The sequence below is a fragment of the Canis aureus genome, chromosome 18, assembly GCF_053574225.1.
Source record: "Canis aureus isolate CA01 chromosome 18, VMU_Caureus_v.1.0, whole genome shotgun sequence".
In the NCBI taxonomy this organism is placed as follows: domain Eukaryota; kingdom Metazoa; phylum Chordata; class Mammalia; order Carnivora; family Canidae; genus Canis; species Canis aureus.
In genome coordinates this window covers 28,113,589-28,136,619 of record NC_135628.1, presented here as the reverse complement: position 1 = coordinate 28,136,619, position 23,031 = coordinate 28,113,589, and the positions used below count along the sequence as shown (strand labels likewise).

General features: G+C 37.1%; 1 protein-coding gene across 32 annotated transcripts in view; it reads left to right on the top strand.

Annotated features, from left to right (window-relative positions):
• The window catches only part of HDAC9 (histone deacetylase 9), a 1,013,161-nt gene that overhangs the window by 602,858 nt on the left and 387,272 nt on the right, over positions 1–23,031 (top strand). For 22 of the 32 annotated variants that reach the window (XM_077856623.1, XM_077856624.1, XM_077856625.1 and 19 more), the window contains 2 exons: positions 12,601–12,732; positions 15,915–16,030. In XM_077856623.1, the coding sequence (XP_077712749.1) occupies positions 12,601–12,732; positions 15,915–16,030 (248 nt within the window). The remainder of the gene's footprint in view (positions 1–12,600; positions 12,733–15,914; positions 16,031–23,031) is intronic. The other 10 variants (XM_077856635.1, XM_077856633.1, XM_077856632.1 and 7 more) reach the window with 1 other exon arrangement.

Genomic DNA, 23,031 nt, shown 5'->3' with positions numbered 1-23,031 from the left:
AAACTCCTGTGGATCAGAAGTCAGTGCTGACCATTTCTTCTGGTGCTGTTGATCCATGGCAACTGGCTGTGTCTCAGGGGTTTTGAAGGGCCGCATATACTAGTGACTGCACATAAAGACTCGAAATTATATTGAAATAGATAACAGTTCCAAGAAGTAGTAATTAAACAGTATATATATATATATATATATGAATGACAAGATGGACCAGGAGCCACTTAAGCTGAACTGAACAATGTGATAATGTGATTGCTGGAGGAGACTAATCGGAACCACCTTCTGCATAGTGACCTCATCCAGAAAGCTGGAGGCGCCCTGGGCAGCTGGTTCTCCTTTATCTCATCAGGGATTCTTCTGCCATCATTTGCTCTTAAGCCTCCACTTTCTCATCATGCCTTCTGTTGCAGCTCAATACCCATTTAGTTCATTGCCCATTCCGGTTATTGACCATTCTCTGACTCCAGCATACTCTTGTCCAGTCCACCTTCCATCTTTCTAAATTTTAAATCTAGTCACCTTACCCTCCTACTTAAGAATCATGTAACACCTCTTCTGTCATCTTCACGGCCGAAGTACTTATGTGGCATTCACACCCTTTCTCCTTCTCCCTTCTACCCTCTTGCCCTAACCTTCTCTCCTAACCTGTCCCTGCTCTACTTTCTCATATGGCTTGCCCCAACAGTACTAAACAAGTTGCAATCCCATAAAAAACTCTGTTTCACACTCATGAAAGCCATTCACAGCTGATTTTCCAAATGGTCATTGCTTTTCCTAAAGCGTATGCTTGAATAGTTCTTACTTTTTTGTAAATGCTCAGCTGACACATACTTCCCCTCTGTGAAACTTCTCTTGGTACCTGTCACCCACCAGGCTACCCTAAATACTCACTACATACCTTATTCCAAAAATATGCCCAAATACAGCTGCACATATCTTTGTGTGTATATGTCTATATTAAAATTAATGTTCTCTACTTAGGTGAGAAATCTTTCAGGATAGTATCTATGGCTAGTTTACTGTTAAATACCAAGCATCTTCAGAGAGCTCATAATAGGCACTGAATAAATTTATCTTAGAAGAATAAATAAGAGTATAGAGTAAAATAGGAGCTAGTATATATCTCTTTAGGGATTCAGAAGTATAGGAAGATTATGAAAGGATTTTTAAGAATTTAATGGTTTTTAAAAAAAATATTTTATTTATTTATTCATGAGCAACACACTGAGGCAGAGACACAGGCAGAGGGAGAAGCAGGCTCCCTGTGGGGATCATGACCTGAGCCAAAGGCTCAACCACTGAGCCACTGAGCCACTCAGGTGCCCCAAATTTTTAAGAGTTTAATTCACAGTAATATTTTGTAAGAAAGAGACTGAGTGCCTGCTTTTGGATGGCTATAAACTGGGTAAGTCAGAAGAAAACAAAACAAATGAAGTAACAAGCTAGACAATGATTTAACAGTTTTATGGGAATAAACTGAAATTTTTCAGGTAAACATCAGAGACAAAAAGTTGAAAGCCATATATATAAAGAAAATAAGGGTTATAGCATTTAAGGTTAGACAGTGATTTTACTATATTTACCGCATATCATTCTCTTCAATACTTCTGAACTCTTTAAAGTCAAAGGAATGAATATTATTGTCCACATTTGCAGGCATGAAAATTGAAGCATAGAGACATCGAACAATACTTGACCCAATCACACCATTAGTGGCAGAGTCAGGACTGGGAAACAACACCAGCCTCTTATGAATGTGACCAAGTAAGGTTCATGCTGAGAGCACAAATATGTATGGAAAAGGTTAGATTTATGGTGATCCCCAGGGAGTTATTAGGTGGTAGGTATTAATTTCTGGACCATATAGTCCTGACTATATGGTGGGTTTTCAAATAGTGGGCTGCTCCAGCGCAGATCTCACCTCCTAAGACGTCCTCACCCTGTCATGATATTAGTTCACATCTATGTTTACACATGTAGCTCTTAGGAAGTGTCTGGGTAGAAAGTGTGTTAAAAAGCTTTACATCACAAATAAAATTACTCTTCATAATACTTCTATTTAAAATAGTATAAAAGATATATGTAATAAAGGAAGTAAATAAAACTGTAAAGTACATGGTATAATTTTTTTCATGCATAGACAGAAATTAGCTCATTACTGAAAGATTATTAGCAGAATTAAATGATAAATTCTGAATTTTTGTTTATAAATGTAGATAGAATTTTAGAACTAAGAAAGCCTTTAGTAAAAAAGATATAAATATATTTATAAATTCAGATTCCCCCAAAAGTAGAACATTATTTAAATTGTGAAATACTAATTCAGAAGGAAGACTTTATTAGAAACGGGATTGAAGAAGACTGAATATGCTCCTAATCTAGCTTGTTTTATTGAAATGACAATTCAATATTTTGTTGTATTTTCAAAATACGGATTTTCAAGATTTCTCTTTACTTAGGTAAATATTTTATACTTGAAAAAATTAAAACATAAAAAGAAAGTATTCTTTGATTCCTTGAATCCAAAACATGTTATTTTTGGTGCTTGCCAGAAAAAATGAAATTCCTTCTGCATTCTGCATCTGATCTATAAGACCTCTTGCCATAACATTCAGTGTCAAGAAACTCTTACAAATTAGAAAAGTTGAAGTTCAACTAGTTCTCTTCTCAACATCACTTGAAAGCCAGTCTTTAATTAAGTTTTCTTTCATGCTTGGATATATGCAAGCATGCATTTATTCGTTCAGCAACTGTTTATTGAGACTCACCATGAGTCTCTGTAGTTGCTATGTACTGAGAATAGACACAAAATTATTACATTTACTGTTCTGAGCACTATGTGTGGTAGAGTAATTTCAGTGAAACAGTGAGGGGTTAGAGCCATATTGCAGTGGTTTGAGGTTAGGAAGTGGTGGTGGCAAGTGTAAGGCTACTTTAGAAAAAAAAACTTGACTGTGAATTAAAGTATAAATGCAGAGAGTAGCTAATAATATTTGTATCTCAGGAGGGTTTATTTTTATTTGAATGGGAAAGATGCGAGCATGTCCACGTGCTAAGGAGACATACAGAGAGAGGGAGTTTGAAGATACACATTGAATAGCCTCTCTTAGTATTGCATAATTTTGCTAAATTTTGCTCGACATATCTTTAAAGCCTTATCTTCCTTTCAGTATCCCTTCCCCACCTTGTTAGCATATTTAATCTTTATTCTTTGAATTTGCCCTCACTTCCCCATGGATGAGGTTGCCTCCCACCTCTGCCTGTCAGAGTCTCATTTAGCACCCAGTTTCCCCACCCTGCCTTTCAGTCACAACGCTGCTGTATAAGTATACTGCTAAGTATATAAGTCTATACTTATATAAGTATGCTGCTAAGTATACTTATCACATGGCATTGATCATCATTAGTCTATCATTCATTTTTGCAAGACCATGAATACCTGGAAGACAAAGGCTTTCTATTATATCGTTGAAGTGGTTGCCTCAGCACTTAACACACCCTTTTTCACATTCACATTCAGTAACCCATGGATTTATTCTATGTAGTAGGTATAGCAGAAGTGCTGAATAAGCAATGAGACAGAACTAGACCCATTCCCAACCCTCATGGAACTTGCAGCCTAGGTTCTCAATATTATTATTCAGCAGCTCTTAATTAGATGCCATTAACAATGGAACCAATTGAACAGAAAAATTTCATTTTAACTATAAAAAGTGATGAAATGTTTTATAACATTATAATTTGTTTCTGACCAGAATCATATTGTTTGATTAAAGCATGTTAAAAATGGGCATTGTACTTTAAGTGTCCTAAAAATTCAAAGAAAATTGTTATTTCCTCCTCTGTTTGTTTTAGTATCAAAAAACAAATAAATAAAACTACCATTGAGCAGCAATCTGTATATCCATTTATTCATTCAATGAATTTCTACTAAGTGCTAAGCCAGCTGAGCACCAGGCACTCTGGTGAAAAATGGTATGAAAAAGGGTATAGGATTCAGCATGGAGTACTGCTCTTAGATAGAGGAAACTGAGTGTCCTGTCATGGGCCTTTGAGCTTTAGAAGTACCTGCTCTGGCTCACAAATGAAGCATCCATAAACACTAAGGGAAAAGGCCTACCCAGAGCTAAGAACCTTCCCATTCTAGACCACATTCCTGTTACTTAGGACCTCTGTATATTGTTTTCCCATGCTGCTCCGAGCTGCTCCCTAGGACTTGGTAATACTCTCTGCCCTGTATGCCCATTTGCACTTTTCTAATCATATCAAGGTGGTCGTGGTTGTTTTCAGTTATGAGGAACCTAAGAATTAAATTCCCATGTCAAATGATGGGAGGAAATACTCCACAAATGCACATATAGATTCATAATGATGGTGCCACTGTGCTGCCTTTCTGAGCAGCACTGTAGATCACCTAAATGTCTAGTTATCAGATATTTAAATAAAATATTGTATACTCCCATGTAAATGTGGCTAAATAATATATGGTATATCCATATAATGTGTTTTTAAAAGAATATACAACTGCTTGGGAAAAGATTCATAATAGATTTTTAAGTGAAAACAATTAAAAAATAAATTAATTAAATAAATTAATTAATTAAATAAGTAAAATAAAATAAAACAAAATAAATGGGATCATTTTATTTTTAAACTCTTTTTTAAGATTTTTATTTATTAGAGAGAGACAGAGCATGAGCAGGGGAGAGGGGAGGAACAGAGGGAAAGGGATAATAAGCAGACTACCTCTGATCGGAAAGCATGACCCAAGGCTCCATCCCAGAACCCTGAGATCATGATGTGAGCCAAAGGCAGACACTTGATCAACTGAGCCACCCTGGTGGCCCCAGTGGAATCGTTAGAGAATATATAATTGCCTGTGAAATGACTCCACATACATTATTAAGTGAACAAACGGTATACAATCATAAATGTAATTTGATCCTCATTTTCAAATAAATACTTTTGTGTACAAAGCACAAAAGTTTAAACATGTTAGCAGGCTAAACTCAATTTGTTCCATTTCAAAAGTTTTGAACATATATGATCTACATAATCAGAAGATAGCAATATATGTTATAAAATGAACACTTCAGAAAACCACACTGTAAACTGAGTAATGTGAGTAACGTTTACCAATATGCTTTTTGAAAAAGAATAATCCTTTTTTAATAAATAGATATATTTGGCATATTCTCAATAAGAAGATGGATAGATGTCTGCAAACTATTTCTGAATCAAAAAGAATAGCATTATAATTTCTTCAGGAAATTGCATTCATAAATTACCATAAATGTAGCTAGTTACTAGAAGCTAACATTACCAAAGAAATGATTTTTTTTAGACTTGTATAAATGAATTACGTATTATTAAATGGTTATAATTAGAGTTAGATTAGAAATGTTGCTCCCTGATACCAAAACAAAATCTGACTCATAACATTAAGGATCTATATTATCTGAGCCAAATAAAAAGCATAAGTTGTGTTAGATTTATAGTATTATTCTAAATGCTAATTTTGAAAACACATAGCCTTTTTCTAATTATGAAAAGTTTTAATTAGAGTAACCTATATCTTTAGATCAACTAGATTAGAGAGGTTTCTGTGTCCCGAAAGTATCTTTTCTTAATTGTAATGATTGCTTAATTGAACAGTTCACACATGGCATGGATTCCTACAGAGCTAGCCTGAAAGGAAGAAGTGACTCAGGCAGGAAACCTAATCTCCCTAAAGGACATTCAAAAAAAAGTGAATGAATGACAGATTTTACGTGGTTGGTTCCAAGTGACAGGATGTTGGAATTTGGCAGCCCCTAGGTAGCCCTGTGGGTGGGAAAGAGCAGGAGAAATCCAGGAGAGAGAGGGGCTGGGTGGACAAACCCACAGATATCTGGTATAGCAGGAAAGAATGACAACGCCAGAGAAGGAATCTGAAGTTGTCAATAGAACCCTCACCTTCACTTGTGATTATAGTACTAAATGTGCACTGCAGGTAAAATTGTTGAATAACTCAAATATTCATTAGTATAAAGATCCATTTATTAATCAATGAATTTTGATTGATCATGAATTATCTTAATTAATTGTATGATTAACCATTACTCAATACCAGTGTATTCCTTTTGTCTTTATGTTAATTTCCAATGAGAATGAATAACTTCTATATACTATGATATGTGGTATTGAATTTTTGTCAAAATTATTCGTGTAAAGAATATTCATAATTTCGGATTTAAAGTAAACAAAGGGACACCTGGGTAGCTCAGTGGTTGAGTGTCTGTCTTCAGCTTAGGGTGTGATCCTGGAACTCCAGGATCAAGTCCCATTTCAGGTTCCCTGCATGGAGCCTGCTTCTCCCTTTGCCTGTGTCTCTGCCTCTCTTTCTCCCCCTCTCTCTCATGAATAAATAAATAAAATCTTTAAAAAAAAGTGAACAGAGACAAAATGCACACAGTAGGCAGTCATTCTTAGTAGAAGGTAACATATTTAAGACAGAAAACTAAATAGATAATAAAGGTAAGTTAAAAAAAAAACTACCCACTAAGGAAAGTACATAGAGTCAATTAGCAACAAAAAAGGATTTTAGGGCAGCACCAGTGGCACAGTGGTTTAGCACCGCCTGCAGCCCAGGGTAAGATCCTGGGGACCTGGGATGGAGTCACACATCGGGTTCCCCACATGGAGTCTGCTTCTCCCTCTGCCTGTGTCTCTGCTTCTCTCTCTCTCTCTCTCTCTCTCACTGTGTGTGTCTCTCATGAATAAATAAATAAAATCTTTTTAAAAAAAGGATTTAAAATACACTGAGTAAAAGATCAGAAGAGGGCTATTGCTATTTTTGTTGTTGTTTATATAAGCAACATTGCACTAGGCAAAGACAGTGAACCAGTTGTAGTTCTCTATCTTTCTACTTTTTTTGTTTTGTTTTGTTTTGATCTAAATTCCTTAGTCTTACATATAGACTCCCTAAAACATTCATCTATTCAACATCTATCTATTCAGTGACTTCTTTTGTGATAGCCATCCGTGAGCTAAGTACTTTCTTCCACCCCTTTAATTTTCCACTGTGATATATCTATGGTAGGCATCATTACTGCTCTGCAATAGATGATAAAATGATTCACGGAAGTCAAACAACTCACCCGGGGTTGCAGTTAGTACATGAAAAGTTAGCATTGAAATCTGAGTCTGGTCTTTTTGTGTTGGGGACTTGTACTTCTCCAAAAAATACTTTGTGTGTGTGTGTATGTGTGTGTGTGGGTGTGTGTAGTGTGCAGAAATGACCCCCCACACTCACACCAATCTCTCAGTGAAATGACAAGTCTGGGCCTTGTCACTTACTGTTGGAATCCTAATTTTTTAGCCTGTGCTTCTCTACCTGACTCTCCTATTTCTTTCCCATTGTTCTCATACCCTGCCACACCTAAGTTCATTCTGCACATGGAGATTAGGAAGAAAAGAGAGATTTGAGACATTTAGCTTGAGAGGCATCTTGCACATGTTTTCTGTTTCCTTTTGTTCCCTTCTTAATTTTGCTTAAGTGAAAAAGAACAAAAGCTTTCAGGTCTGTCCTCTTGATTTTAATATTCATTGTTTTCATTTAAATAATGATCAATTTTTCATGCAAAGTTTTCATCTCAGCAGACAAATGCATTCAGATGGGCACACACACTAAAAAGCTTGCCTTCTGTTTCTGTGATTAATTGAGATGTAGAGAGTGATGGGTGTGGGGTAAAAATAGAAAGGCAATTAGTGCAACTAGGCATGAAATACATTGAGATACAAGCAGAATGTCTCCCCAGTTAGTGATCTCTATCTGGTCTCTTGAGGATTAGCATCCCATTAGTAAATCACTGGAATGGAAATCTTCAGCCTTTGGGGAGACCAGAGCATTAAAAATGGAATTAACTCTAACTGAAAACTGAGTCAGCACAATAGGTCATTAATTCTACTCCTTGGGTATATATCATGCTGAGCTTTGGTGTGTGGGCTTCTGAAATATTAGGAGTGAGTTTATAAAGCATTTCATGGACTAAATGATGATTATCTATCATTCCATCATTCGCCCTTACCACTGAGATACAAATGCCTCTGGTGGCTCAGACCAGTATTGAAATACAGACAAAAGTTTTTACTAGAACTTGTAGATATAGTTCTTTACTGAGAAAAGTCGTGTATTGTATATTTTGAAAAAAAAAATAAACTGTTGCACTTATAAAATATTAATGATTCCTAGTTTTTAAAAAGCTATGTCCTCAACTAAAAAAAGATTAAAAAAACACCACAATGCCTCAAATCCTTCCGAAAACTAAGAATTACATCTTTCTGCATAAAGTTGATTTATTTTGCTTTCTTTAGAAATGTCAGTGGTATTAAAAAATATTTTCAAATGGGGGCACCTGGCTGACTCAGTTGATTGAGCATCTGACTTTAGATTTTGGCTCAGGTCATGGTCTCAGGGTCTCGGGATTGAGCCCTGCATTGGGCTTCACACTCAGTTGGGAGTCTACCTGAAGATTTTGTCTCCCTCTCCTTCTATCTCTCCCCCTGCTTGTACTCTCTCTCAATCAAATAAATCTTTTAAAAAGGTTTTCAAATAAATTTCTAAGTATACAATGTATCAAAATATTGAATATTTTCAAGCAACCTATAGTTCTCCCTAATTTCTGATAATCTTTTCTTTATTTTCTTCTTCTACATCCTCACTGAGAATTGCTATCAGATAGTATTGCCTCCTTTGGTCATCTCCGTTTAGCACAGTCATTAGAAACTGCCATTTACTAATTAGTAACCCCAGGGTTTCTCTCACTTAACAATACTGACATTTGAGTTCAGATAATTCTTGGTTGTGGGGATTGCCCTGTGCATTGTAAGATGTTTAGCAGCATCTCTGGGCTTCTACTCACTAGATTCCAATAGCTTTACACTATAACTGACCATCAAAAATGTCTCCAGACACTGCCAACTGTCCTCTGGTGTCAGAATCTTCCCTGAGAACCACTGGTTTATCCCATTATTTTACTTGATTCTACAATAACTTTGCAAAATGTGAGACTTTGTAAGTCAGAGTCTTGCTAGGAAATAGAACCTACACGATATCAGCCATAGGCTTTTTGGAAAGGAAACTTACAACTGCTTAGGGATGTTGAGGCACCCAGAAAATAGCAATAGTGAGAAGCCATTCCTATCCCTAGTGTGGAGAAAGTAAGGAGAGAAAATGATATTCCTGGAGTGCTAGGAAAGCTGGAACCATGGAGAAGCCTCTAGAGAGAGATGAAATCAGGAAGAGACAAAGCAACACTGCAGCAGAGAGAGCAAAGGACACCCTGGCTCCTCCTTCCTCCTTAATCTTCTGTCAGTAATCAGTTCTACTAGTAGGTGAGCTCATATGAAATCCAACCAGCAAAGGACAGGAGTGATACAACCTCAGGATTTAGCCCTATCGGCTCAGACACAGAAGGAAAACGGAATCCATTGGAGTAAATGGGGGCGGGGGCAGGGGGGACAAAACAGAAAAAAAAAAAGTCCCCATTTTTTTACACGAAAAACTGAGGTTTAAAGATACAAACTAATTCAACCAAAGCCGATATACTCCAGGAACTACTAGTAATCTGTAGCTAATTTGCATAAGTGAACCGACATTCAGTGAGACAATGAATTATTCAAGGTTATTGATTTTAGTAGCTAATAGATACAAGGCCAGAACTCAGTTCTCATTCCTAGTCTGGTGTTCACTTATTTTGTGTTGACCTTTGAAAAAATTTTAAGAACTGTATATCCAGCCCATTCTCATACAGACAAATGTAGGAATGAAAGCTATGTACTGACCTGAAAAGTCATTTTTTCCTAAAAAGCTTATGGAATTCTAGGTTTCATGTAGAATGTTTAAATGGCATATGCTGTTTTTCCAAGCTTTTGGCACATTTTTGTCTTGATTGCAGAAACTTGGCCCCAGCTGGTGCAATGTGTGAGAAAAGAGAGGAGGACTGGACTGAGAATCAGGGGATGTGGGGCCCAGTCCTGGCTCTGTCCCTCCTAGCTGTACAACCCTTAGTGGGAATAGCAATAATTAAAATTCCATAAAACTTTTCTTCCCTTTTGCATTCACCCAGGTCTTCACAGTTATTTTCAGGTATGTAATCAGGTGGCCATAAAGAAGGTGTTAGGGATGCCTGGGTGGCTCAGTGGTTGAGAGTCTGCCTTTGGCTCGGGGCATGATTCCAGAGTCTGGGCATCAAGTCCCGCCTCAAGCTCCCTACAGGGAACCTGCTTCTCTCTCTGCCTATGTATCTGCCTCTCTTTCTCTCCCTCTGTGTCTCTCATGAATAAATAAATAAAATATTTTAAAAAATAAGGACGGTGTTAGATTTTCATGTTTTACAAGTGAAGAGTCAGGCTCAGAAAGCACTGGAATTTCACTGACTATCTCATAGCTGGGAAGTGGACTCCACTTCACGTCTTCCCACAGAAAACAGAGTGCACTTTCTACTCCATCTTTTAGTGACTAACCAATTGATCTACTTCCTCTGGACAGCCAGTCAGTACCATTTATTACTTTAAATTCATAGCAAAGGCCCATCTAGAACAAAGTCTACGAATTTGTGATTTTTCTCTTCTGGTCATAAGCGAGGCTACAGTGGAAACAAATATAGTTAGCGCATAGGGATTCCTCATTTCTTCCATGCTAGGTTTCAGATGATTATATTTACTGACAGCTTTTTGTAGAGATGAAAACTGGTGCTTCTAAAGGAATTTTAAAATAAATATGTATGGAGAATCAAATCTAAGTGAATTAATACAGTTCCATTTCTCCCTTTAATCCCAGGCAAATCGGATGCTAGCAATTCAGATTCAGACTTCCCCACTAAGTTCAAGTGGGTTGACACTCCTGGAAGATCTGGAAGATCTTCAGTGCTTTGCCCAAACTGCTTCTGGTCTTTGCCTCAAAGTTAGGGGGCGGGGGGCGGAAGTGCAGGGCTCCACACACTGAGCTGCTTGTTTTTAAGATTTGGTCTCTGCCCACTCCCTCTTTCACCATACAATGCTTTCCAGCTGCCCCTTTTCATGTTCTCAATATTTTCAGCCATAAAACACCAAAAAATTAACTTGTTTTATCTTGTAATGACCTATTTTTTTCAAGTTCCTATTTCAAGCCTAGTATGCAGGGATTCTCAGTCTCAGGTAAGAGAAGGGAAACAGAAAAGAACAAAGGCAACACTAAGGTATGGATAGCTGAAATCTAAACATAAAAACAAGCAAGCAAGAAGGAGAAAGAAAGGAAGAAAGCATTGTAAGTTCTACTTTGAGAACCTTTGCAGTCAGGCAAAAACAGAAAATGCCTTCAAAGGAAACATTTTCACTGATCAGAAATTCTAACTGCATCATAACATTGTGTCTGATATGGATGATTAGTAGAACTTTGGGAAATGGTTTATAATTGTTATGGTGTTCATACATGAGGAGAGATGGAGGAGCAATATTTTCAGTATTTAGAAGATTGGACTTGAGCTAGATTATCTAGGTATAGATCATGGTGTCCTCCCTTTTGACCTATGAGACCTTGGGCAAGTTACTTACACTGGCTGTGTGTTGGTTTCCTCGTTATAATCAAGGTATAAATAGAATCTGACCCAGATGGATTTTTTTTTATGGTTAAATGAGTTAATCTTGAAAAAAGCATTTAGAATAGTAGTGGACATAGAAACTACTCTGTGAATGCTAGTTGTCATTGGAAACCCCCTTTCCCTCATCCCCCCCCCCCCCCCCCCGCATCATCATCATCATCATCATCATCATCATCATCATCATCATCTCTGGTTTGAATTACATAGGGACTCAGTCTAATGTTCCCATTCTTTTAGAGTATAATTATGTAGAAACCTAATCCATAATATCTAAATTATAGAGCATCACTATTTAGAGAGAATCGTTTAAGCAAAGAAATAGTAACATATGTATGAATAATGTGCATTTGTACGTTGGAACATAGAACCTTACTCTGAACTTCCAATTCTAAGATCTGACCACCCTTTCTTATTCATAGTGACTCTACTTGGTTTGGTGTTATGATACTGAGTATATTTTCTCAGGATTTCAGGTTAGAGACTACCGACAAAGAAATACTCCAGGAGTCAGAATTAGACGTAAATTATATGCTACAGAGGTGTCCTCTTATTACCAGAAGTCAGGCCAGAGTCTCTAAAATCACATTAGGGTACTGTTTTTGTGGGTATTGAGTTTCACCCTGGAGAGAATTAAGAGAGCTGACAATGACGCATAATAAATCTTACTCTGACCCAAACGTATTTAGTGATTAAAACTTCCCAGCAATCCCAGTTCTGTCAGATAAAATAAGTAGAAAACTTCTATTTTTACTTTTTTTGCTTTACCTTTAAAGAAATAGAAAAGCATTTTGCACATTTCATAAAAAATAATTACTATATTTGTCTGTTTAATTCATTTAGAGCTAATGCCTTATTGACATGCTTGGAATTTTAATTTGAGCTGAGAAGGAACCAAGAAGAGAGTGAGCCGTTCTTTTATACACAGGAGCAACTGGCTCTCTATTTTTTAATTTTTATCTATTTTCTTTGTCTCAATCCCCAGCCTCTGAGCCCAACTTGAAGGTGCGGTCCAGGTTAAAACAGAAAGTGGCAGAGAGGAGAAGCAGCCCCTTACTCAGGCGGAAGGATGGAAATGTTGTCACTTCATTCAAGAAGCGAATGTTTGAGGTGACAGGTAATTGAGGACTGTGCAGACATACACTAAAAAATGCCGGTAGGAGGAATGAAAATAAATAGCGTAGAGTAAATATGGCTGTTGCATATTAAAAGTTATTTTGAGGAGAAACATGTCTTGAAAGGAAATTATATTGAAAATTCACAAGTAGCTCAGTAAACCTTGCCATGCATTCACCAACTGTGTCAAACAGGAAATGAATGAAAAACAGAACTGTGTGTCAATCTAGGCATAACTAGGGAACGCCAAAGCTCACCTTAATCTTTTTAGAAACAGGCAGTCCGTTTTAGGAATGCCAACCAGAAGAGTATAACTTTTAATGAAATTTGATCAGCAATGAGCAGAGGGAGGTCCAAGAAGAACACTTCCCCCATATTCAGACATGAATGTACAAAATACATCTGGGAAAATTAAACTATGTGGAACAGCAAAACCTTGACTTTTCAACAAATTTACAGAACTCATAAATGACTTTATGTGTTTACTAGTGAACTGGGACTTATGGCAGGAGGGGGATATATTGCCTTTTAGGAAGGGAAAGAAACTGTCATTTTCACTAGTCTCAAATGGAAGAGTTCTTATTTTTTTAGCTGCCTGGTTAGTGGTGGGGTGAACAGGTTAGGAAATTCAACCTGATGTCTTACAAAGCTTTCTAGTCCCAGTTGTACCTGGTCTGAAATTAGAGAAGACCGAGGGATATAAGAACCAAAAAGACTAGCCAAAGTAATAATACTGACTACTGTTTATTGAGTACCTACTTGGAACTATATGCATTATAGTTGGTCGTTTCTTTTGGTTGCATCCATAAAGAAGTAGAAATCTGCAACCATTTCCTTCCATTCTCAAGGAAGATTGTGCTTGTACCAATGTAGTCAATTATTATTATTTCTCCAAGATCAGGTCTTATTATTAGCAGGTAAGGATAATAGTTTTTCAAAATTATTTGTTTTCTCTATCTCCTGTGGCCATGCTAGTGCCTACTTTGAGGAGACAAAAGGGAAAAAAATTGTGGGGGTGGAAGTGGGAAAGTACAGAATACTAATGCAACTTGGTAGTTTTACAGGTTATTTAGGAAAAAAATGAGTATGTAGTCTCCTATTCATTCCTGGCAAATTGAAGTGTTTATCTGAAGAAAAGTAATGGTTGGAGTATTTTTCCTTAACAGATGAGGAACACGAAATAGATAAATAAGTATTGCTTTACTGAAGTTTATATTTATTTTTCAATATCAAATATAATCACTAGTTTGGATCAATTCTAAATTCAGAGCTGAAGACTTGTTTTTCAAAACACAGATTTGTACTTAAGTAAATAAAAATCTTCCTCAGGTTTTCATGATAGAGGTACTTGGTGGGATTGGGAATTTGGGGACTGAGTCCATTTTAAAGAATGTAAAGAAGATGAAGATATCAACTGTCTAATGTAAATAGATATGTGATTTTTCTAATCGGAGAGAGTACACTCCCTCATAACAGGAAAGCCTGAAGAAAATAGAAAGCCATATACATTGCTTTGCTTTTGTTGTTTGTTTTTGTTTGTTTGTTAGAATCTGATTAAGGTCTTATTTATTTATCCCAATGTTCTTTTCTATTTTCCTATTAATCTCTTCTTGATCATAACTTTTTCCCCACAGTCACTTGCTAACTTGCACGGGGATTTTGGTTAATACCTACCTGGGTAATGATGATTTCTAACTGAAAGGAGTTATGATTTACTGGAGTTTTACTCAAGTTTCTTGAGTTTTGAAACACCATATTGTTCTTTCCCTGATGTTGAGAGATAATGACTCCCTCCCCCTTTAATCTGAGGAAAAAAATGTATATTCAAAGAGAGACTTCTGTGTTTATTAGATGCACATCTTCGGTCAGTGAGCTGGGACTTGTGGACACTTTTGTAGGTTTTTTTAAACTAGTATGTTGTACTTAATCTAAATGCCTTTGGAGGATCCAAAGTACCAGAAAGACAGCTTTATTACCTATGCTCCTCCTCCTTTCTCTGCCAGCTTTCATGAAATTTGGATGAGCTCTGTTTGGATCTTCATACTAATTATTTTTACTATCTAGTCAGAGACCAATCATGGTATCATGTAGCAGTTAAATTGGTATTGCTGTTCTTCTTATACCTCTCCATCTCCCTTGTCTGTTTCCTAGGATCAAGTACATGCTTTTTCCAAACCCTGTGCCCCCTTTCCTCCCAAGAATTGACCTGGGAACCATTCGCCATTTCCCTCTTTTATAAGTTCCTCAATTTTCTGCTCCCTTTTCCCACCAAAGCCGCATTATTTAAAAATCCTAAGGCTCAGCATCTCCCTGTGCCTACAGTGCTTTCTCGTGCACTCCCTTCTTCTCCACTGTCTCCATTTCGAGAACTACTTCTACTTCTCTTCAAGCCAGTTGCCATCTCATTTCTTTTCTGAGATTTCCTCAGTTTTCCCAGAAAATCAGCTGCTACGTCCCCCTCCAGAACTTGTCCAGTGCCATGCTGTAGAACCCTTTTGCAGTATTTATTTGTTGCCTTGAATTCTCAGGCTCACGGCAGCGATTTCTACATAAGGAAATACTTCTGTCTGCATATTGCTAAGATATAAATAATATGATTTTAAACTGACAAGGCAGGTGCAAAAAAAATAACTTTTTCGTTTTTGTTTTTGAAGACAGGATATGAAAATGAGACATTAATGAGAAATCAGTATTTAGTCACCCAGGAAAGACAGGAGTTAGCAGTCTGGGGGAAAAGAAGCTCCTTGAAGTATTTTTAAGGTGCATTTTTCTGGTTAAAAGCAAATAAGAAAGAATCAAAGCAAAAAAGCAGATTCATCAAAATGTAAGACAAATAGAAAGGCAGTGAGAAAGATGCCTTTAAGAATTTTATGCCTATGACCTTTATTTATTTATTTATTTATTTTGCCTCATCAAAAGCTCCTATAATGTTCTCCAACTGTTCTTACTTATCTAGAAACTATGCAGTAATGTGTTGTATTTTTAATGGTGAAAACAAAGGGGAAAAGTGGTAGAATTCAGAAATGTTTCATAATTTTGCACAGTCCTTACTGTGGACTGAAATGGTGCTTGTTGTTCCCATAGGTGAGGAAAGCAATGTTTGGGGCAGTATATTGTTTAGAATGTAAGTAAAGCTCATCCTTGTATGGTTTTCATGAATCTGTGCTTCACAATGTTTTCCAGAATCCTCAGTCAGTAGCAGTTCTCCAGGGTCTGGCCCCAGCTCACCAAACAATGGGCCAACTGGAAATGTTACTGAAAATGAGACTTCAGTTTTGCCACCTACTCCTCATGCGGAGGTAAGACTTTTATTATTTTGGCTCTTTTAAATATTAGGTCCTTGGTTAGCCCTGTAAGACAAAGTGATATTTCAGAATTGAAGTGTAAAGCCACCTGCTCTTAGTTATTTTTCATAGAGTCTTATCATGTATGGAATTGAATTAAATTTGATCTTATTTACCAAGTTTGGATGACAATTACAGTTTGAAAATAATAAAATGTAATCCTCGAAGAAACTACTCTTAGGGATGCAGCATATACACTACCCTACAGATGCACAACTTAGTAGTGTTGTATTTGATTCTTGTGTTCTTTTCTGATGAGGGTGGACGCATAAATAAGTAAAAACAACTTTGTGCAAACCTTACAGAAGAACAGCCTCACAAAGTAGGATTTATCTACTTTCCCTAGAGAGTAATGAAGATGTAATTGGAGTATTATAGCTGAGGAACCTAGGGTTCTCCTGAGCGAACATTTGCTGAGGACCTACTAAGTGCCAATTGTTTTGCCTGGTAATGGGAATATGAAGGTGAATAACATATGAACTCTGTTTTTGAAGAATGAAATATTAAAGGAAATCGATATGAGTGTGTGCAGTCAACCCTAAAACACTTGTTTTCAACACATAATTTATTTGACACCCAAGATACAAAATACATTTGTGAGTCAACAGGAATTTTTCTATGTAGTTTTGGTAATAGGCCAAGCAAAGGAAACAGTCTGTAAACAGCCACTCTTATGAAATCAGATGTTTTGAAGACACCGTCAGCTGACTGAAACTCTTGCTCTTGATTTTCTGTCATTATAAATCCTCCTTACCATGAATTGCTCTATGCAGGGAAAGCTGGTACAATAACTTCTCCTATGTAACTGTAACGTGCTTCTTCTCTTGTATTTGATATAGTCATGGTAACTTAGAGTTGAAAGACTGATCAAATCTCTGATTCTTGGATCATCTATATAGCTTTCCTGATGTGTAATTATCAGACTTTCTCTAGAGCACTTCTACTAGGCATCTCCCTTTGCTGTTTCCTGAGACAGCTCAGTTGATTTTGGAGAATTAGTTCGACAGAAATGTCTTCTGTACATTATGTCAATATCTGCATCTCTATAATTTCATACACACACTTATAATAAATTATTTATAAATTGTAAAATTACCAGGCCAAACTATAATTGAAGGCAGAAAACCAGAGGTTATTCCTGGTAAGTAAAGGACTGACACCATTGAAGGCAGAGAACCAGACGTTATTCCTGATAAGTAAAGGACTGACACCAGTGAAATTACTTTTTTTCTAAGGACATTTGTGTACTTGGTTTTCAGTTTTGGTTTTCAGGGCCTCACAAAACTCAAAATAGAAGGTTAAAGCTCCCTATTGACCAAGCAGGATAATCTAATATGAAACATTAAACTGAAATTTCAAAAGCTCATGTCTATACTATGTTGGTGAGTCCCTCACCGCAACCCCCAGAAGTGTCTGGATATACACCAGAGCAGGGACAGGATTTCTCCGAAGTTTCTTTTTTTTTTTTTTTCTCCGAAGTTTTAACCAGAAGCTAGTTCTTGCATGGAGTTGTAGCCCAAATTTACATACCTTCAAACTGTTAATTTGGTTTTAAAGTGCCCCAGATTTGTTAGGGCCCCTAGGTGTCTAGAGAAGCAAATATAGGGATCCCTGGGTAGCTCAGCAGTTTAGCACCTGCCTTTGGCCCAGGGTGTGATCCTGGAGTCCCGGGATCGAGTCCCACGTCGGGCTCCCTGCATGGAGCCTGCTTCTCCCTCCTCCTGTGTCTCTGCCTCTCTCTCTCTCTCTCTCTCTCTCTCTGTCTCTCATGAATAAATAAAATCTTTAAAAAAAAAAGCAAATATAAATTCTCTCTAGGTGAATACACTTGCATTCTAAATTTCAAAACTTTCCTTCAATTTTCCAAGGGAAATAGCCAGAAGAGATAGACACTCTCTTGCTTATGATCAGCTTTCAGATAGTTGAAGACTAACAATTCAGGCCTCAACAATATTTCCAGGTCCTTCATCTATTTCTTGTTATTCATGGTCCTGCTGTCCCTCTTTTTCTTTTTTCATTGTCCCTTCTAAAACATGGTACCAGATAGGATGAGTACATCACATATAGTTGTGATCAGAGATATAAGTGGTATTCTTGGACTGTTGGTTATAGGTATTGTATTTCTGTTAGTTCAATTCTATCTCAGTATTGGTCCATTTTCTGTGACCCTTTAATCAGTTTCCAGGAAAAACAACAACTTGGTCATAGACGTTTCTAAAAACTTTAGGTTTCCATTGCCTCTCAGTTTGAAGAATGTGATTCTTGGGTCTGGATTCTAAATCAGCTTGAGATGAATTCTGTGCCCTTGGAAAAAAGCAATGACACAGTAAACTATGTCAGACAGCAATGACGATTCTTAGAAATGCATTGTTAGGGCTAAAAGGTACAGATGCCCACTTACAGTCTGTGATAATATTTTAGTAGGTTCAGAAATGGCAGTGTAATATCTTGATTGGGAAAGCATATGTAGTAACAGTATATTTTACAAAGGGTAAGGGTGTGATGGACACAAAATTCAGCATGATGGTTACCTCTCTGGAGCGAGCAAGGTAGAAAGGGTTGGGGGAGACATGGTTTGTTACTAAAGAGGAAGATGCATATACTCTTTCATTATGAATACATGTATACGGATACAGTACTTAGTACAGCATAGAAGAACACCAAGAAATATATATTTGTGAGATTGGAAATAAATGGAAACTTCTTTACTTCAAACTTTTAATGACATGTTAAATTGAGTATCCCAGATGATGTGACCCTATCTTTAAATTTCAAAATACATTAAAGAATGAAGATTAAAAGGATTTTGCTTATGTTGCTTTAATCTATTTGTTATTCCTAAAACCTTCACTATCACAAATATGCTTAGGTTGCTCTACCTTTTCATCTACTTACTGAACATTCTGTTACTACAAACTTTGCCTTCCACCCCCACCAGTTAAAAAAAAAAAAAAAAAAAAAAAAAAAACAGAAGGAAATGTGATTTAATGGAGTTTGAAAGAGTAGAGGTATTTCTTCAGGTCAGTGACAGGACATTCACCTCCAAAGCTGGAAAGACTAGTTCAAAAGCGAGCAGTGACTTACTCCATAATGAATTAATTGTGTGCCTGAACTATGATCCAAAAGGCCAGGTAGACAGACCTTTATGCACTGATGGGTAGCCTCTCCATGGCCCAAAACAAAAAATTCAGCCCTGATGGCTAACATGTGGTTTTCTGCTGCACTGCATTTACAGAGGCCTGTAATGTAATTCATGCTGGAGCTAAAGAGACAGCGGAATTCAGACAGAAACTCTCAACAAATTAACATCCTAGCTCTGTAACACAAAATGCTTCCACCTAAACTAGAAAGAGAGGAAAACAGATATTTTCAGCCAATTCTTGATTTACAATCATTTTGGATTTAGTTTGATTTTTACAGACATCTTCCAAGATTAACAATAGTGTGTAATTTCCTATCAACAGAAATAGTTTGAGGCATGAAAAATATACATCACCTACTATACTTTCAAAAGCCAAGCTAGTTGTATACTTCACCATTTACAAAAGATTTGGTTAAGCAGCACAGGTGAGTTTTCACTTTAAAATAGTTCAACAGTGTACATTTGTATGAATGCTTCATTCTGTGACCTGTCAGTAGAAAAACATTTCACCTAATTCTTTCAGAGCCCTTGTAAATGAATAGGATTCCACTCCCTTTTACTGCTTAGGAAATAGGAAAGTAAGGCTGTATCTCAGGCTGATTCGAGGCTTAGGCAAAAAAAAAAAAAATTTTATCTTGTAATTCACATGTCCTGTATGATTTAGATGGGGGTGAAGATGGACGTAGGAGGAGAATTTACTCCTAAGTTTTAGGAAACAGCACAAGCGAATTCAAACGTATGGGTCTTCTATTCCGAAGGCTCCACAGAAACCTGGTTCCAAAACCAGCTCCTTTCTCATCATTGGTTAAGTTGCTAAACTTGCCCCTGACCTCGGATTCCTTATCTAGTGAAAGGTAGTGATACCTACTACTCCCAACAGCTTTGCCGTGAGGAATCAGTGTTGGGAAGGCGGGTGGTGAATTGCGACGTGTGAAACGAGTTCATTTTTTGTTGTTGTTATCAATACTGACTCCTAGTAGGGAAAACTCATTAGCATGTTTGTCTTCAAGCCAGCAAGTCACATGTGAGAGTGAGTCTCCATCTGCTCTGACCACTTCTGTTCCATTTCTTCTATTTCTTACATATGCTCAGTCCTGAACTCGGATTGTTGGAGCTACTTGTTTTACTCATTTGTAAACTTGGTTGGGGAGCTGAAACCTCAGGAGTTTCTATTTCCAGCTCCAGTCAGAAATGTCTTTACCTATCTAGTTACTTTATTGTTAATACTGTGGGCCTGTGGGTTCAAATGTTTCCATGAATATCAACACCATTATTTTAGATGCCGTAGATTTATTTGATAGCTATGTTAACAGTAGCCAAGCAGCTGGTTTATTTCTATTTGAACATTAGTGGCTGGCTCTGCTATGCTGTTTTTTAAATAATTTTTTTTCCAGCAGATACAAACGATTTTTTTAAAAGAGTTCTAATAATAAGGTTAAGCACTCTAAAATCATCTGAAATGTCACTCGTGTTGCCCCAATCTCACATGACTCATCTGCCTATTGTTTCATAATGGTTGTTGTGACATTTGCTGTAAATGTTATGCTCCCTTCTGAGTGGGTGTAGAGCTATGGTTTTAGATGGCAGAAAATAAAATGCTTTCCCCCCATCTTTGGGGAAAAGAGGTTGCTATGACAAAAGAATTATTTAGTAGGAATAACATGAGTCAATATTGTAAAGCAAGACCTTTAATGAGACCTTCAGCGGTGCCTTTTAGATGCAAAGGAAGCCCTGTCAAATGATAATTTCTTATATCCAAATCATTTTATAGTGATATATATTCTTGGATGTCCAGCAAAAATAAAAACTTAGGGATTTAAGTTTCTAAAAAATCTCTTCATCACGTGGAGATTTTCATTTTCTGTTGGCTATCTGAAAGGACAAGAGAAAATGAATACTATTTAAAATTATTGTGAAAACCATAAAAAAGTATGAAATGACTAGGAAATTTTTTTTTTTTTTTTTTTTTTTGGTTTGGGGTTCTTTGTTGTTTTTTTATTTTTAATGTGGCTCTTTTTTTTTTTTTTGTAGATAGCCCTATTTGGGGATCTGGGACCTTTTAAAACTACAGCAGATTAAGTTTACAAGCATGTCTTCCTGAACACCATTCTAGTACACACAGACGGACGCTTCCAGATCAGGCTAGTCAGAGGTGCTTCTGTCCCAAATGGAAGGAGCTGGTGTCCAGGGAAGGAGGGCAGCTGCCCAGTCATATGCCAGTGATTGGTAGAGCTCAAGTGTTAGGACACTGAGACCACACTTCTTTTCACCAGTCCAGACTGCTCCTCACCAAAACTCTGTAGATACTTACATTCTTTTTGGATTCTCATGCATATTGTCAGTAATTTTGAACATGTAGTAAATTTAAAATTCTACATCAACTTTTTCTATGAGCTTTTTAAAATGTAGGTGGTTATTTACATAACTAGTGTTCTTTTGAAGGTCATCTCTTAACTTCTTTGTCTTAAGAGTGAGAAGGGTCAGGAGGCCTGGGTGGCTCAGTGGTTGAGCATCTGCCTTTGGCTCAGGCAGTCATCTGGGGGTCCTGGGAATGAGTCCCGCATCAGGCTCCCTCATGACTCTGCCTCTCCCTCTGTGTCTCTTGTGAATAAATAAATAAATAAAATCTTAAAAAAAAAAAGTGAGGGATCCCTGGGTGGCGCAGTGGTTTGGCGCCTGCCTTTGGTCCTGGAGACCCGGGATCGAATCCCACGTCGGGCTACCGGTGCATGGAGCCTGCTTCTCCCTCTGCCAATGTCTCTGCCTCTCTCTGTGTGTGTGTGTGACTATCATAAATAAATAAAAATTTAAAAAAAAAAGTGAGAAGAGTCTTCCCTTCCCTTTCTCTCTTCTTCCCTTCCTTCTTCTGTATCTCCTACCCCTACTCCCATTTCCCTTTCACCCACAGGCAGTCATTCTCTATTTTTGTTTGCATCGGCTTGTGCATCAAATGCATTTTCTGCTTTATGTCCACAAATTTTAGTGGGTAAAAATGGCACGGTATTGTCAGTCTCATTCCACTTCTTATTTTTATCATTAAGCATGTGTTTTTAGATCTAGTCATGTCACTATGGATGTAGATACCTGATAGTTTGCTTTTAATCTCCATGGCAGTCTATGGTGGGCAGTGCTTAATTCTCCCTCCCATTCTCCAGTTGGATGCCCTGGTGACTGCCAGTTCTCACTCAGCACCAAAAACTGCTTGAATATGTACTCATGGACATCACCCTAAATGATGATGGATGAGAGCTTAGGAGAGAATTTCTTGAAGATATAATTCCCAGCAGAGGAATTTGGGGATCACAGTATATAGTATAATGTTTTATCATTCGGAATTATTCACCAGAACTGCTATACCAGTCTACAGTCCCACCAGCAATATGTGATGGTTTTTACCTTTCTATGACATTTGAGATTTTGTATTTTTCTAATTTTTGCCAGTGTTCTTTTTGTAAGAGATTTTGAGTCTTTGAAATGAATAGCTTTCTGATTTCAATGGCAAAATTAAGAGCCCTAGAGACATAGTTTTTCAGTGTATTTTATTCATCTGATTGCAAATATTATCCATAAGATAGTCTTCCAGTTGCTATGATGGTGAGAAAACATTTTGAAGGTCATTGTTAAGATATGAGCAGACCTCCACTGACCCAATACCTGATTCAGTCACATCCTAGCTCCTTCTGGTGAAGTGCTAGTTACTTATCAAAGCCTGGTACAAAACTGACAGTCTGGTTTGTGCCATTGAAGTGATTTAACCCTGTTCTAATTAAAGGAATTATCACAGATCATTATAGTTTGTTTTCTACTTTTCTGT